General features: G+C 40.2%; 1 protein-coding gene across 1 annotated transcript; it reads left to right on the top strand.

The window, feature by feature from the left end:
• Window positions 1-1,193: 1,193 nt before the first annotated feature.
• On the top strand, window positions 1,194-1,709 carry LOC136548263 (uncharacterized). The gene has a single exon (XM_066539858.1). It carries the CDS (start codon window positions 1,194-1,196, stop codon window positions 1,707-1,709), a length of 516 nt encoding a protein of 171 aa, XP_066395955.1.
• The last annotated feature ends 12,628 nt before the right edge of the window (window positions 1,710-14,337 follow it).

A 14,337-nucleotide genomic window follows, 5' to 3' on the forward strand; every position in this document is an offset into this window, starting at 1 on the left:
GGTGAAGCACAGAGAAGAGAAAGGGGTCTTGGCAAGTGAAGCCAAACCCTAACCCACAAATCAGACTCAGGGAAGAAGAACATTGAGCGAAACCCTAACCCTCACCAAACCCTAATCCCCAAATCAGACAAATCTGAGAAGAACGAAGCAAGATCCAGACGGAGAAGAAGGGGAAAGGGGGAAGAGGCCTACCTCTCCATGCACAGCGCTGCCGCCTCACCGGCGTGCGAGAAGAAGGCTGAGCGGGGCAGGTCCTGTGTGGACTTTGGTCGAGTGCGCCATGGCTAGGCCCCTCAATGGCAGCTAGCTCACCCGTTGGGGAGCGCGCACGTCGGCGAGGGGACCAACGACGGCGCCATGCTCCACTGTGTCTCTCCTTTCCCTCGGTCGTTGCTGCTGCTCGCTGCGCTGAGGAGAGAAAGGAGCGAGGCAAAGAGAGAGAAAGGAAGAATGCAAATGAGCTTAGGGTTTTGGCACCGCGGCCGGCTAAGGAGTTTTGATCAACCAAAATCATTGCCTGGCCGTCAGATCTGGATGAACGGACGAGAGCGACTGGACCGAAATCGGCCCAGGCGGGCGACTTTGCCGGCCCAGGCCCAGGTTGCGGCCTGGGCGCGGGGGAGGTGCCGCGAGTGCGCTGGGGCTGCTGCTGCAGGCCGGGCCGCGCACTGTCGCTGCTGGGCCGGTTACTATTGTGCAGGCTAGGCCAGAATGAACAGTAAATAAAGTTTGAAGTTTATTTAATCTTTAGATGCAGATTTCGATGAATTTTGTCTAGTTTATTATCTCTGTTAAAATTTGAACCAATGGGATAATTTTTCAGAGAATAGTTGAGAAAAGTTTAATGCTTCTAAAAAATAGATAATGAATTTTTTCATGTTTCCGCTGCAATGTTAAAGTTAATAATCTTCTAATTAAATTCGAACCAACGGAAGAATTAAATTTAAAGAGTAGTCAATTTTAATTAGTAAATTATAATATTATTATTTTTCTGACCAACGTTGATAATAACAATGTTATAATGTTAATTCATAAGTTTTCCATGAATTAATTCTATTTCTGCCCAATAGTGATGTAGAATTAGTGTATAAGAATATTGTATGTTTTAATTTTGACGAACGTTAAATTAGAGTATGCAATTATAATGATATATTTTCTCACTATCACTGACCATGTTTTTTAGACTCAACCCAATGGCATTCATCTCGCACATACCACCTCTAGAAGGGGGCAATTACAGAGTTTGGCGAGAGAAGTATGAGCTCGTACTTGCGCTGTCCGAGAATGACTTAGTGCTCACCTCCCCGTGTCCTACTGAGCCAATGGACCTGGTGAGGGAAGAAACTGAGTCTGATGTTGATTTCACTACTCGGCAGCGAGATCATGTAGAAGTGCGCATGAAGTATGATCTTGAGCGCAAGAAATGGGACATATCAAACCGCAAGTGCTTGATGGTGGCTAAGTCTACAATCTCAGATGCTATAAGAGGGTCTATCCCAGAGTGTGATACCGCCACTGAGTACCTTAAGAAGGTGGAGAGTCAGTTCACTGGATCTTCAAAGGCTTATGCTAGTACATTGATCAAGAAATTGTTAAATGAAAAATATACTGGTGGCGGTATCAGAGAGCACATATTGAAGATGAGAAACACGGCTTCAAAGCTGAAGCCATTTGATTTGGGGCTTAAGGATGAGTTCCTGATTCATTAGGTTTTTGCTTCCTTGTCAAAGGAATATGAAACCTTTGTTGTTAACTACAACATGCAGCCTAACAAGTGGGACATAGAAAAGCTCATCGCAATGTGTGTTTAAGAAGAGGAAAGGCTTAAGTCCTTACAGGGTGACTCTGCTAACCTTGTCAAGGATAAGAAAAAAAACTTTAATAAGAATGCCAAACCTCAAGGGAAAGCCCCTCAGACTGAGCACCATAAGAAGAACAACAATGCTCATGTCAAAAAGGATCGGTGCAAATGGTGCAAGAAGCATGGACACTACTAGAGGGACTGTCCAGACTTCCTGAAGAACCTGCTAAAGAGAGGGATTCCGTACGAGGATCCTGCAAAGAGGACAAAGAAGAATTAAAGTAGCAAATAGAGTTGAAGCTCAAGTTGAAGCCATTGGAGATCTTTCTTTAGAATTAGTTGATGGTTTTCTACTTAAGCTTTTAGATGTTCTATTTGTACCCTCTCTGCGAAGAAACTTAATAAGTGTTTCACATTTAGATGATGATGGATATGATTGCCATTTTGGTAATGGCAAATGTCAGATTGTTTTATAATAATAAATGTGTTAGTCTTGCCTTCTAACAAGACAAGCTTTATATATTATCACTTTCTGAGAATGTCAATGATATAAGTACTGAGAATGAGAATGCTTCCTCGTCTATGAATGCAACAAATAAGCGGAAGAGAGTGCATGATGTATCTTCAAAATTATGACACTATCGTTTAGGCCATATTTCGAGGGGGGAATAGAGCGATTGATTAAGAAATCAATTCTTCCGCCTTTAGAATTTTTAGATTTAGAATAATACATAGATTGCATAAAAGGAAAGTATGTTAAGAAAATAAAGAAAGATGTCAAACGAAGCGTAGGAATTTTAGAAATAATCCACACAGACATCTGTGGTCCTTTTTCTGTTAAGAGTGTGGATGGTTATGATTCATTTATAACATTCACAGATGACTATTCTCATTTTGGCTATATTTATCCAATTAAAGAAAGATCGGAAGCATTGGATAAATTTAAAATATTTAAGGCTGAAGTAGAAAATCAGCACAACTTTAAGATTAAGGTAGTATGGTCCGACCATAGGGGAGAGTAATACGGTGGACACACCCCATATGGCCAAGTTCCTGGACCCTTTGCATGGTACTTATAGGAAAATGGCATAGTAGCCCAGTATTCTACACCAGACGAGCCTCAGCAGAATGGAGTAGCTGAAAGATGTAACCGTACCTTAATGGATATGGTGAGAAGCATGATAAGTTACTCTACTTTACCGATAAGTTTATGGATGGATGTGTTAAAAACCGCCATTCATATTCTTAACCGAGTACCAAGTAAGTCGGTGCCCAAAACACCATATGAGTTGTGGATAGGAAAGGGAACCCTCACTAAACTATTTACGTCTATGGGGTTGTCCTGCTGAGGCAAAAGTATTTAACCCAAACATAGGGAAGCTGGACTCCAAGACAGTCAGCTCCCATTTCATTGGCTATCTAGAAAAGTCAAAAGGTTATAGCTTCTATTGTCCTCATAGACAAACAAAGTTTGTATAAACAAGACATGCTATCTTCTTGGAGGATGATATGATCAGAGAGAGCATGGTAGCGTGAGAAATAAGTTTTGAAGAGAAGCAGGTATATGTGCCCACTCCTATGGTTCAGGAGCCATTCTTCATGCTACCTGTTGTTGTTGTACCAACAGTTCAAGACACTGTAGTAACAACACCTGTTGTTAGTTCTCCTATGGCAACAATGAATGAACATGAGGAACCTATACTTTAGGATCCCCAAGAACGAGTTGTCACACATGAGGAAGAGCAACAACAGCCTCATATAGAACAAGCGTCATCTTACGAGGCCCCTAGAAGGTCTCAAAGAGTTAGGAGATCAGTCATTCCTGATGATTATGAAGTTTATGAAACTGAGGAATTTCAAATGGAGGGTGATCCCACCTCATTTGAAGAAGCCATGAGAAGTGCTCACTCATCCAAGTGGCTTGAAGCCATGGAAGATGAAATGAAATCAATGAAAACCAATGGAGTTTGGAAATTAGAAATAATTCCTAAAGGAGCCAAGACAGTAGGCTATAAATGGGACTACAAAACTAAACATGACTCCAAAGGGAATATAGAAAGGTTTAAAGCGCGACTTGTGGCGAAAGGTTTCATGCAAAGAGAAGGCATAGATTACAATGAGACATTCTCTCCAGTCTTATGTAAGGATTCTTTTAGAATCATAATGGTGCTTGTAGCACATTATGACTTAGAATTACATTAGATGGATGTAAAGACGATGTTCCTAAATGGGGATTTAGAGGAAAACATTTACATGGCACAACCGAAAGGTTTTGTTGTGGAAGGAAAAGAACGCATGGGATGCCGCCTGAAGAAATCTATTTACAGATTAAAACAAGCTTTAAGACAGTGGTATTTGAAGTTTGATAGTATAATAAGAAAGTTTGGGTTTCAAGAAAATATAGAGGACAATTGCGTTTATGCAAAGTTCAAGAATGAGAAATACATTTTCCTAGTTTTGTATGTGGATGACATCTTGCTCACTAGCAGTGATGTTAATGTACTACTAGAAACAAACAAGTTCTTGTCCTCAAAATTTGATATGAAGGATCTTGGTGAAGCTTCGTTCGTCCTAGGAATAGAGATTCACCGAGATAGAGAAAGGAGGGTTTTAGGACTATCACAAAAGACATACTTAGAAAAAGTTCTAAAGAAATATAGTATGCAAAATTGTAAGTCATCACGTGCTCCCATAGTCAAGGGCGACAGATATGGAGAATTTGAATGTCCCAGGAACCAATATGAGATCGATCAAATGAAAGCAGTTCCATATAGTTCAGCTATCGAAAGTTTACAGTATGCTCAAGTGTGTACTCGCCCTGACTTAGCATTTGTTACCGGGTTGCTTGGCAGATATCAGAATAATCCAGGAATAGAACACTAGAAATTAGTAAAGAAACTTTTGCATTACCTACAAGGTACGAAGGGTCTCATGCTAACGTACAGAAGATCTGATTCCCTGCACATAGAGGGGTATATAGATTCTAATTATGCGGGAGATGAAATAAAGTCCACGTCAGGATACATATTCACTCTCGCAGGAGGAGCTATATCATGGAAAAGCTCAAAGCAAATCATCACTACATCGTCCACAATGTATGCCGAGTTTCTAGCATGTTATGAGGCCACAGGGCAGGTGAATTGGCTAAAGAAATTCATGCCCAGGTTAAAAGTGGTAGACGACATACATAAACCACTCAAGTTATACTACGATAATAATCCAGTAGTATGTTATGCTCACAACAATAAGTCAAGTGGTGCTGCCAAACATATTGACATAAAGTATTATGTTGTGAAAGACAAAGTTCGGGATCATATAATTAGTCTTGAGCATATAAGAACAGAAAAGATGCTCGCGGATCCGCTTACAAAAGGCTTACCACCCAGTATGTTCAGAGAACATGTAGCCAGCATGGGTTAAAGGGAAAGCATGTGATTCCTGGATAATAAGGACCTAGTTAAGAATCTGTTTTACAACAGAGAGGTGCATTGTAGCTATTTAATCTAATGGCAAGAGACCGTGACGATGAGACACGCTCTATGCACTGATCTGTGATGGAATGTGTCGGTGTTTCGAGTAAACACCAACGAGTATATTTGTGTTATTGTGCATCTAGCCTGGATGGTATGCTAAAAAGACACAAGGTTTACACTAGTTTGGGCAAATTGTCCCTACGTCCAGTTCGTGGTTGCTGCTCATGTTATTAGCACTGAAAAGTTCGTAGTAGGGGTTACAAATGGGCGAGAGAGGGACAGGTGTAGCACCCGGTTTTAAGAACAAAACCAGATACACACCATATGTGAGCCTAGGAAGTCAAATCTCACATATAGCTACAAATATGGGTAATGTCAATAGACAATGCTTAAATACATAATGTATTAGTATAAAGAATATAACCTCAGAGTATAGATAGCGGAAAGACAACTCTGATCTTCAGGCGAAGACTCCAAATCCATAGGGACAACTGACTGGTTGACCACAAGCCTAATTCCTCCAATTCTAGCAACCTGGTACCCATCTACGATTTTCATCCAAATATTTGAAAAGTAAAGCAAGCGTAAGTACATGTCGTACTCAATAAATATAACAAGGGGATTATGAGGCTCAAAAGGCTGACACTGGTTCACTACGATTAGCTTTTAATGAGTCATGATTTTAGCAATTGAGTAGCAACAAGTTTATCACAAGCCCAAAAACACATGATCAGGTAAACATGAATAATGAATAGCATAAATAGTATTCATTAATGAGCATCTTTATCATCAGTATCATCAGTGTTCATCATCATTAACCATTAGTGATCATCTATTCCATAAGGATTCTAAGGCCGCCCGTGACCGTGAGCACGGCTGATATACCGGTTTTACACTCTGTAGAGGTTGTACACTTTCACTGCGAGTCGTGATTTACCCTTTCGCCCGAGGTAGCTAATCTCTTAACCCACTTCCAAGGAAGGTCAGCAGGGTTCACTATGAAGCCTTTCAAAGGTTTGTCTAACAAGTTAGGGTCATTAGATTCACTCAGCAAACAAATATAGGGTCCCCCTATCGAATGGCACAATTCCATCATGGCTATACACATAAGAGTAGAGGCTGTCTTATACCCGATTCGGCAAGCCATTCTTACACCAATAAAGGTAACCTCTAACAAGCTAGAAAAGGTCCTCATACTGAGCTAAAGCCAGAGCCATGTAGCCCTCATAGCTGTACTGTAAGTCCCGGATGATCACTTACATATAAGTCCTTAGTGAGAGGAATCTAGAGCACCATAAAAATAGCCCAATGCTCAAGCCCCCTTGTTCCATGTTGCTAAAAAGCATCTTTTAGTGTTTATTGCATATACCATTAGTCAAGTTACAAGATCATGGTCTTAGTTGAGCGCTAGCAACGCTACCCAATGCAATACCTCATAGGTATCAAGGTACAAGATATCAAATATCTAGGATATCTTTACTGGCAACAAGGTAGACACATGCAATATGAATTAAGTGATTAAAGGTGTATAGGACAAGGAAGATCCCATGTTATACTTGCCTTAAAACATCGATCCTTCGGTAAGCTTTAATCTTTAATGTTCTTCTTCTTCTTCTTCTTCTTGATCACCACGTATTTCTCACTGATTGGACGAAATCATAAAGCACCACACAAGCATACATACAATCATACACGAAGCAAACAATAGATCTAAATTAGAATAGTACACCAATCACAAAATCAAGATACAAAGTTTGTAAAGCGAATCTACGTCTCACTACGAACACACAGACGCGAAAAGCACACTAATCTGAGCTGCGGTGAAAAAGATACATCTACCGAAAGATTTGCTTATAGGAGAAAATATAAAACTATTAGCTTCATGTGTTTTAATGGTATAAAACATATATAAGATATTTTATAGAGATTATAATTTAAGTCAAATTTAGATTTGATTTATAAAACTAAAGTGAAACCAATCATATTTTATTTATAAAATCTAGTTGTATAATTGTTATTTAAGATATGTTTCAAACTATGAAATTCTAGTATTAGTGACAAGATAAAAATTGTTACTAACGCGTAGATCTCATCGCTATGAATCTAACGCAACTTGAATGGACTAAAACGGAGTTAAACCGTAGAAGATATGATTTAATCAAGATTTTCTCTAATAAAATAATAGATTAAATCTAACCTTGAATTTAAAAAGTTGAAAACATATTTAATAGTACTATGAACATGTAGATTATAAAATTATGAACCTAACGCAAGTTGAATGGGTCAAATCAGAGTTCAAACGAAAAAGTTATGGCCTAAACAAATCTAGTGGTAAAACTGTGAATAGCTGAAACGTATTTTCAATCTAACCGAAGGTAAGTACGCTTTCAAAAGAAGAAAACAAAATTGGAAACGATGCAATAGTCCTTCAATATGAACCACTGGATTAGATTTGAACGGCCGAGATGCAATCGGACGGGGAGAAAAAAACGTGGTCGCCGGAACAGTGGCCGACGACGGCAATTTGGCCGATGTTTGGTGATTGCTCGCTGACGCAGTTGGGGAAAACGCCTACGTTCGTTGTCAAGCTCAACGCCCCTTTGCCAACGAAGTCAAACAAGACTGCACATATTAGGCTCGGATTTTGGCACGAGAGCTAGAGAGGGCAAAGGCGAACGTGACTAGGCTATCAATTTCAGCTATCGGCGAACGGAGACGGCGAGCGACGACCCATGGTGGCGGTGGAGCAACTGTTATGCGGCGCAGAGCAGCACAGGAGGAAAAAGAGGATGAAAAGGGGTTGCACAGGTTCAAAAACTTGACTAGAAGTTCTAGGACGTGCTTACCGTGATGGAGGAGCTGCTAATCGAATCGGTGACTCTATCCTCTTCTCGGCAGAGCTTGGACGGTGGAGCTAAGGCACAGGCAGCATGGCGGCTGTGCTAGGCTCGGTGGGGGGGGGGAAGAAGGGGCGCAGAGGATCGCTATTTATGGGACGGCCTTCATAGAGCGCAAGGCAACGGTGCGAGCGGTAGGAGCACGGACTCCTTCGGCGGACGAAGTGTCCGTGTTGGACACGAGCTGGGGAAGACGATGCTGACGCGCGGGCCCAAGGCGGCGGTGACACAAGGTGTGGGGGAGGGTTGTTAGTGAGCCTTCGCGAAGGAGAGGGGAGAGCGTGTTTGCGTGGCTTCAGCCTGGGCCGGCAGAGAGGGAGCAGGAGATGGGCCACCTCGGTAGTTGGGCCAACGTGGAGAAAGGAGGGAGCTAGGCCATGTGGAGAGGAAAGAGCAAGCCGGTGCTGGGCTAGTAGGCCAAAAGGGAAGAGGGACAGAGGAAGAAACCATTTTCCTTTTTCTAAATCTTTTCGATTTTGTTTTCAAATTCAAATCCTGCAAACAAAATCAAATTCGAATATGATTTGAAATACACTTTTTAATTCAAATAAAATTGAGAAATTTTGGTAAGTTCTACAAAAATAAATTTTACCCTTTTTAAATTATTTTATTTCATATTTTCTTTTACTTCAAAGCCAGTCCCAATTTTTTTTAAAAAGCATTTTGAATGTTTTCAATTTGAATCAAATCCACACAATTCAAAGAAATAAATGCACTGGCATGTATGCACAACCAAGTTTCTAAACCTTATATTAAATTTAATTTCATAAATTTTGTTATTTCCTATGTTTTAATGAACACAAAATTCCAAATTTAATCATTTCAGCTCTATTTTCAAAAGTTGCAAATTTTGGGGTGTTACAATTCTACCCCCCTTAAGATGAATCTCGTCCCCAAGATTCGGACGACGTCAACTAGGAGATAGGAATACTCTGCCTTTGAATTCTTCTTTACTTCCTCATGTAGTTCCATCGTCTTGATAAGGATCCCACTTTACTTTGCACACCTATTGACCTTATTCCAAATAACTTACCAAAAGGATTCTGAGATTCTAACAGATACTCCAAACAACGCTCAGGTAATTCCAATCAGTAGGCCACCTTCCTATAATACCAATTCTCTTTCTTAAAACATCCACCTTCCGACGAAGCCTGATGAACCTCTTGGTCAGAAGGAGAATCTACCACCAATCTTCAAAATATTAATGTTTTTGGCTAAGTTGCTCGATCTGGGAATACAACTCTTAATCCTTGGTGTCACCCGAACCTTCTTAGCACAACTCTCTATTGCTAAGGGCATCGGCTGCGACTTTTACTTCTCCAGGTAATAGCACTTTTCCAAGTCATATTCAATTTCATTCCAATGAAGATATCACAAGCTCAAGACCAACTTAGTGAAGATGTCTTGTAGATTCTTGTGATCCACCTAGATGTCACTTTTACTCCCAAGAAGATATTACTTCCATGCTCCATAATGGATAACTCCAGATAACATATTAGGTAGTTTAACTCACGCTTCCTGAATTGACTTAATGAACAAGCCACTTCTTTTCTTCGTGTATAAGGACACATTCCACACCCTGACAAGGTGCATCATTGTAGATATGAAGCTCTCATTCAGATCTGGCAAAGCTAATACCTAGGTTTTACTTCAACCTTTTCTTGGACTCCTTCGAACACTTAGCTGAGGTCTTTTGATCCAACTAACTTGAAAACTTCTCCAGTAATACTTTCAAAATCTTGATGATCTTGGATAAACCCTCCTTGAACCTTCAATCAAACCTCATTGAAACTTTGAGTTTCTCTTACATCTTTGGATACCACCATGCTTCTGCTGCGCAAACTAGAACGTAGAATACTTTATCTTACAAAGTATTCACTTAGCTACCCCCCTTAAGAAAAGATCAATAGGGTAGCTTGCACCTTCTTCTAGACGGATTAACTAGCATAAGGACATCCTGACATCGCAAAGAAACTCTCGGGGCAAGAAAAAGAAATCTAAAGTTTCTCGCGAGTAGAAGACCAAAAGCGCAGTAAAACAGCTGTAACTCTAATTCTGTTAATCCAATGAAGTTATAGCTTATATCGTTGGAAATCTTATCAAATCCTCCACAACTTCCTTATAGAACACTTTCCCAAATTCCTCAGTTTTCTTGGTCGAAAATAGTGCACAAGAGAAACTGTTCTAGGTTTCAAACAACATAGATGCATCGCCTTGTGATTTTTGTATCTCCATAACCAAAATAGCTATCAAGCTGATTCTTGCACTCAGAGAAAGATATTGAAGTCTACTATTGTCCATAATTTTCTCATGATTTTTAGTCATCTAAGATTAGAGATATAAGCTGAAGAGTGCAGACTACTCCAAAAAGACAGGACAGGGAAAATAGAAGAAAACCAAAACCCCACTATTTATTTCACTAATCCTTATACCTTAGGCCTATAAGCTACTTCCCTCCGTTTGTATTTACTTGTCAGCAACTTTTTACTGTAGCAAATTTGACCATCTATTTTTTCTTCTAAAAAAATCTTAGATACTTCAATGTATATAACACTAATGGAGTATGTTCAATAAAGAATCATATATGTGAAAACTTGATGTATCTAAAAATCTTTTGTAGAAAAAACGTATGGTCAAAATTGCTACAGTAAAAATTCGGTGACAAGTAAACGAAAATGGAGGTAGTAAATGAAATTGTAGGAACACCCAACAAGATTATTACAATCATTACAAAGATTCAACACAATCATAAGCATAATGATAATTCAACAAACAATAATGGTGCACAACTCAATCATTGACTCAACTTACGATACTATCGTCCTTGTTGTATTAGGGGTAACAATCCTAAGACTTATCTTCAGATTACACAAGAAGGTGGTGAGGAACAGTTCTAAAAGCATATCAAATCAAGGAGTGAAGATAAGAACAAAGACTTTAAAATAAGCACCAAGGTAGAGATGAATAACAAGGATAGAGATATAGTAGAGAAAAAAAATATCAAGGTTCATAGAGCAAGAATTTTTGTAGCAACTTCTAAACCTTAGAACGACCAGTTTCTACTATGCTTATGTCCTACAGTCAGCATTGCTCTGATACCACTTTGTATCATTCGGTTTTAAGAACAAAATCAGATACACACCATATGTGAGCCTAGGAAGTCAAATCTCACATATAGCTACAAATAAGGGTAATATCAATAGACAATGCTTAAATACATAACATATTAGTATAAAGAATATAACCTCAGAGTATAGATAGCGAAAAGACAACTCCGATCTTCAGGTGAAGACTCCAAATCCACAGGGACAACTGACTGGTTGACCACAAGCCTAATTCCTCCAATTCTAGCAATCTGGTACCCATCCGGGATTTTCATCCAAATATTTGAAAAGTAAAGCAAGCGTAAGTACATGTCGTACTCAACAAATATAACATGGGGTTCATGAGGCTCAAAAGGCTGACACTGGTTCACTGCGATTAGCTTTTAATGAGTCATGATTTTAGCAATTGAGTAGCAACAAGTTTATCACAAGCCCATAAACACATGATTAGGTAAACATGAATAATGAATAGCATAAACAATATTCATTAATGAGCATCTTTATCATCAGTATCATCAGTGTTCAACATCATTAACCATTAGTGATCATCTATTCCGTAAGGGTTCTAAGGCCGCTCGTGACCGTGAGCACGGTTGATATACCAGTTTTACACTCTGTAGAGGTTGTACACTTTCACTGTGAGTCATGATTTACCCTTTCGCCCGAGGTAGCTAATCTCTTGACCCACTTCCAAGGAAGGTCGGCAGGGTTCACTATGAAGCCTTTCAAAGGTTTGTCTAACAAGTTAGGGCCATTAGATTCACTCAGCAAACAGATATAGGGTCCCCCCTATCGAATGGCATAATTCCATCATAGCTATACACATAAGAGTAGAGGCTATCCTATACCCGATTCGGCAAGTCATTCTTATGCCAATAAAGGTAACCTCTAACAAGCTAGAAAAGGTCCTCATACTAAGCTAAAGCCAGAGCCATGTAGCCCTCATAGCTGTACTATAAGTCCCAGATGATCACTTACATATAAGTCCTTAGGGAGAGGAATCTAGAGCACCATAAAAATAGCCCAATGCTCTAGCCCACTTGTTCCATATTGCTAAAAAGCATCTTTTAGTGTTTATTGCATATACCATTAGTCAAGTTACAAGATCATGGTCTTAGTTGAGCGCTAGCAAAGCTACCCAATGCAATACCACATAGGTATCAAGGTACAAGATATCAAATATCTAGGATACCCTTACTGGCAACAAGGTAGACACATGCAATATGATTTAAGTGATTAAAGGTGTATAGGACAACAAGGAAGATCACATGCTATACTTGCCTTAAAACACCGAACGTTCAGTAAGCTTTAATCTTCAATATTCTTCTTCTTCTTCTTGATCACCACGTATATCTCACCGACTGGACGAAATCATAAAGCACCACACAAGCATCCATACAATCATACACGAAACAAACAATAGATCTAAATTAGAATAGTACACCAATCATAAAATCAAGATAAAAAGTTTGTAAAGCGAATCTACGTCTCGCTACGAACACACAGGCGTGAAAAGCACACTAATCTGAGCTACGGTGAAAAAGATACATCTACCGAAAGATTTGCTCATAGGAGAAAATATAAAACTATTAGCTTCATGTGTTTTAATGGTATTAAAACATATATAAGATATTATATAGAGATTATAATTTAAGTCAAATTTAGATTTGATTTATAAAACTAAAGTGAAACAAATCATATTTTATTTATAAAATCTAGTTGCATAATTGTTATTTAAGATATGTTTCAAACCATGAAATTCTAGTATTAGTGACATGATAAAAACTGTTACTAACGCGTAGATGTCATCACTATGAATCTAATGCAACTTGAATGGACTGAAACAGAGTTAAAACGTAGAAGATATGATTTAATCAAGATTTTCTTTAATAAAATAATAGATTAAATCTAACCTCGAATTTTAAAAGTTGAAAACATATTTAACAGTACTATGAATATGTAGATTATAAAATTACGAACCTAACGCAAGTTGAACGAGTCAAATCGGAGTTCAAACGAAAAAGTTATGGCCTAAACAAATCTAGTGGCAAAACTGTGAATAGCTGAAAACGTATTTTCAATCTAACCAAAGGAAAGTACGTTTTCAAAAGAAGAAAACGAAATTAGAAAAGACGCAATGGACCGTGGGTTTAGTCTCAAATATTTATAAGGGTCTTTGTGCAAAATTCACAGCGAAGGGGTATCCTTCGATATGAACCACCAGATTAGATTTGAACGGCCGAGATGCAATCGGGCGGGGAATAAAAAAACATGACCGCTGGAACAGTGGCCGATGGCGGCAATTTGGCCGGCGTTTGGTGATTGCTCGCTGGCGTAGTTGGGGAAAACGCCTACGTTCCAATTAGGCTCGGATATTGGCACGGGAGCTAGAGAGGGCTAAGGCGAACGTGACTAGGCGATCAATTTTAGCTATCGGCGAACGGAGACGGCGAGCGACAACCCATGGCGGCGGCGGAGCAACTACTATGCGGCGCAGAGCGGCACAAGAGGAAAAAGAGGAAGAAAAGGGGTTGCACGGGTTCGGAAACTTGACTAGAAGCTCTAGGACGTGCTTACCGTGATGGAGGAGCTGCTAATTGACTTGGCGACTCTATCCTCTTCTCGGTGGAGCTTGGACAGCGGAGCTAAGGCACATGCGGCATGGCGGCTGCGCTAGGCTCGGTGGGGGGGGGGGGACGGAAGGGGCATAGAGGATCGCTATTTATGGGACGGCCTTCGTAGAGCGCAAGGCAACGGCGCGGGCGGTAGGAGCACGGACTCCTTCAGTGGATGGAGTGTCCGTGTTGGACACGAGCTAGGGAAGACGATGCTGACGCGTGGGCCCAAGGCAGTGGTGACACAAGGCGTGGGGGTGGGTTGTCAGTGAGCCTTCACGAAGGAGAGGGGAGAGCGTGTTTGCGTGGCTTCGGCCTAGGCCGGCAGAGAGGGAGCGAGAGATGGGCCAGCTCGGCAGCTGGGCCGATGCGGGGAAAGGAGGGAGCTAGGCTGTGCGGAGAGGAAAGAGTAGGCCGGTGTTGGGCTAGTAGGCCGAAAGGGAAGAG

This window comes from Miscanthus floridulus, chromosome 4 (genome assembly GCF_019320115.1).
Source record: "Miscanthus floridulus cultivar M001 chromosome 4, ASM1932011v1, whole genome shotgun sequence".
In the NCBI taxonomy this organism is placed as follows: Eukaryota; Viridiplantae; Streptophyta; class Magnoliopsida; order Poales; family Poaceae; genus Miscanthus; species Miscanthus floridulus.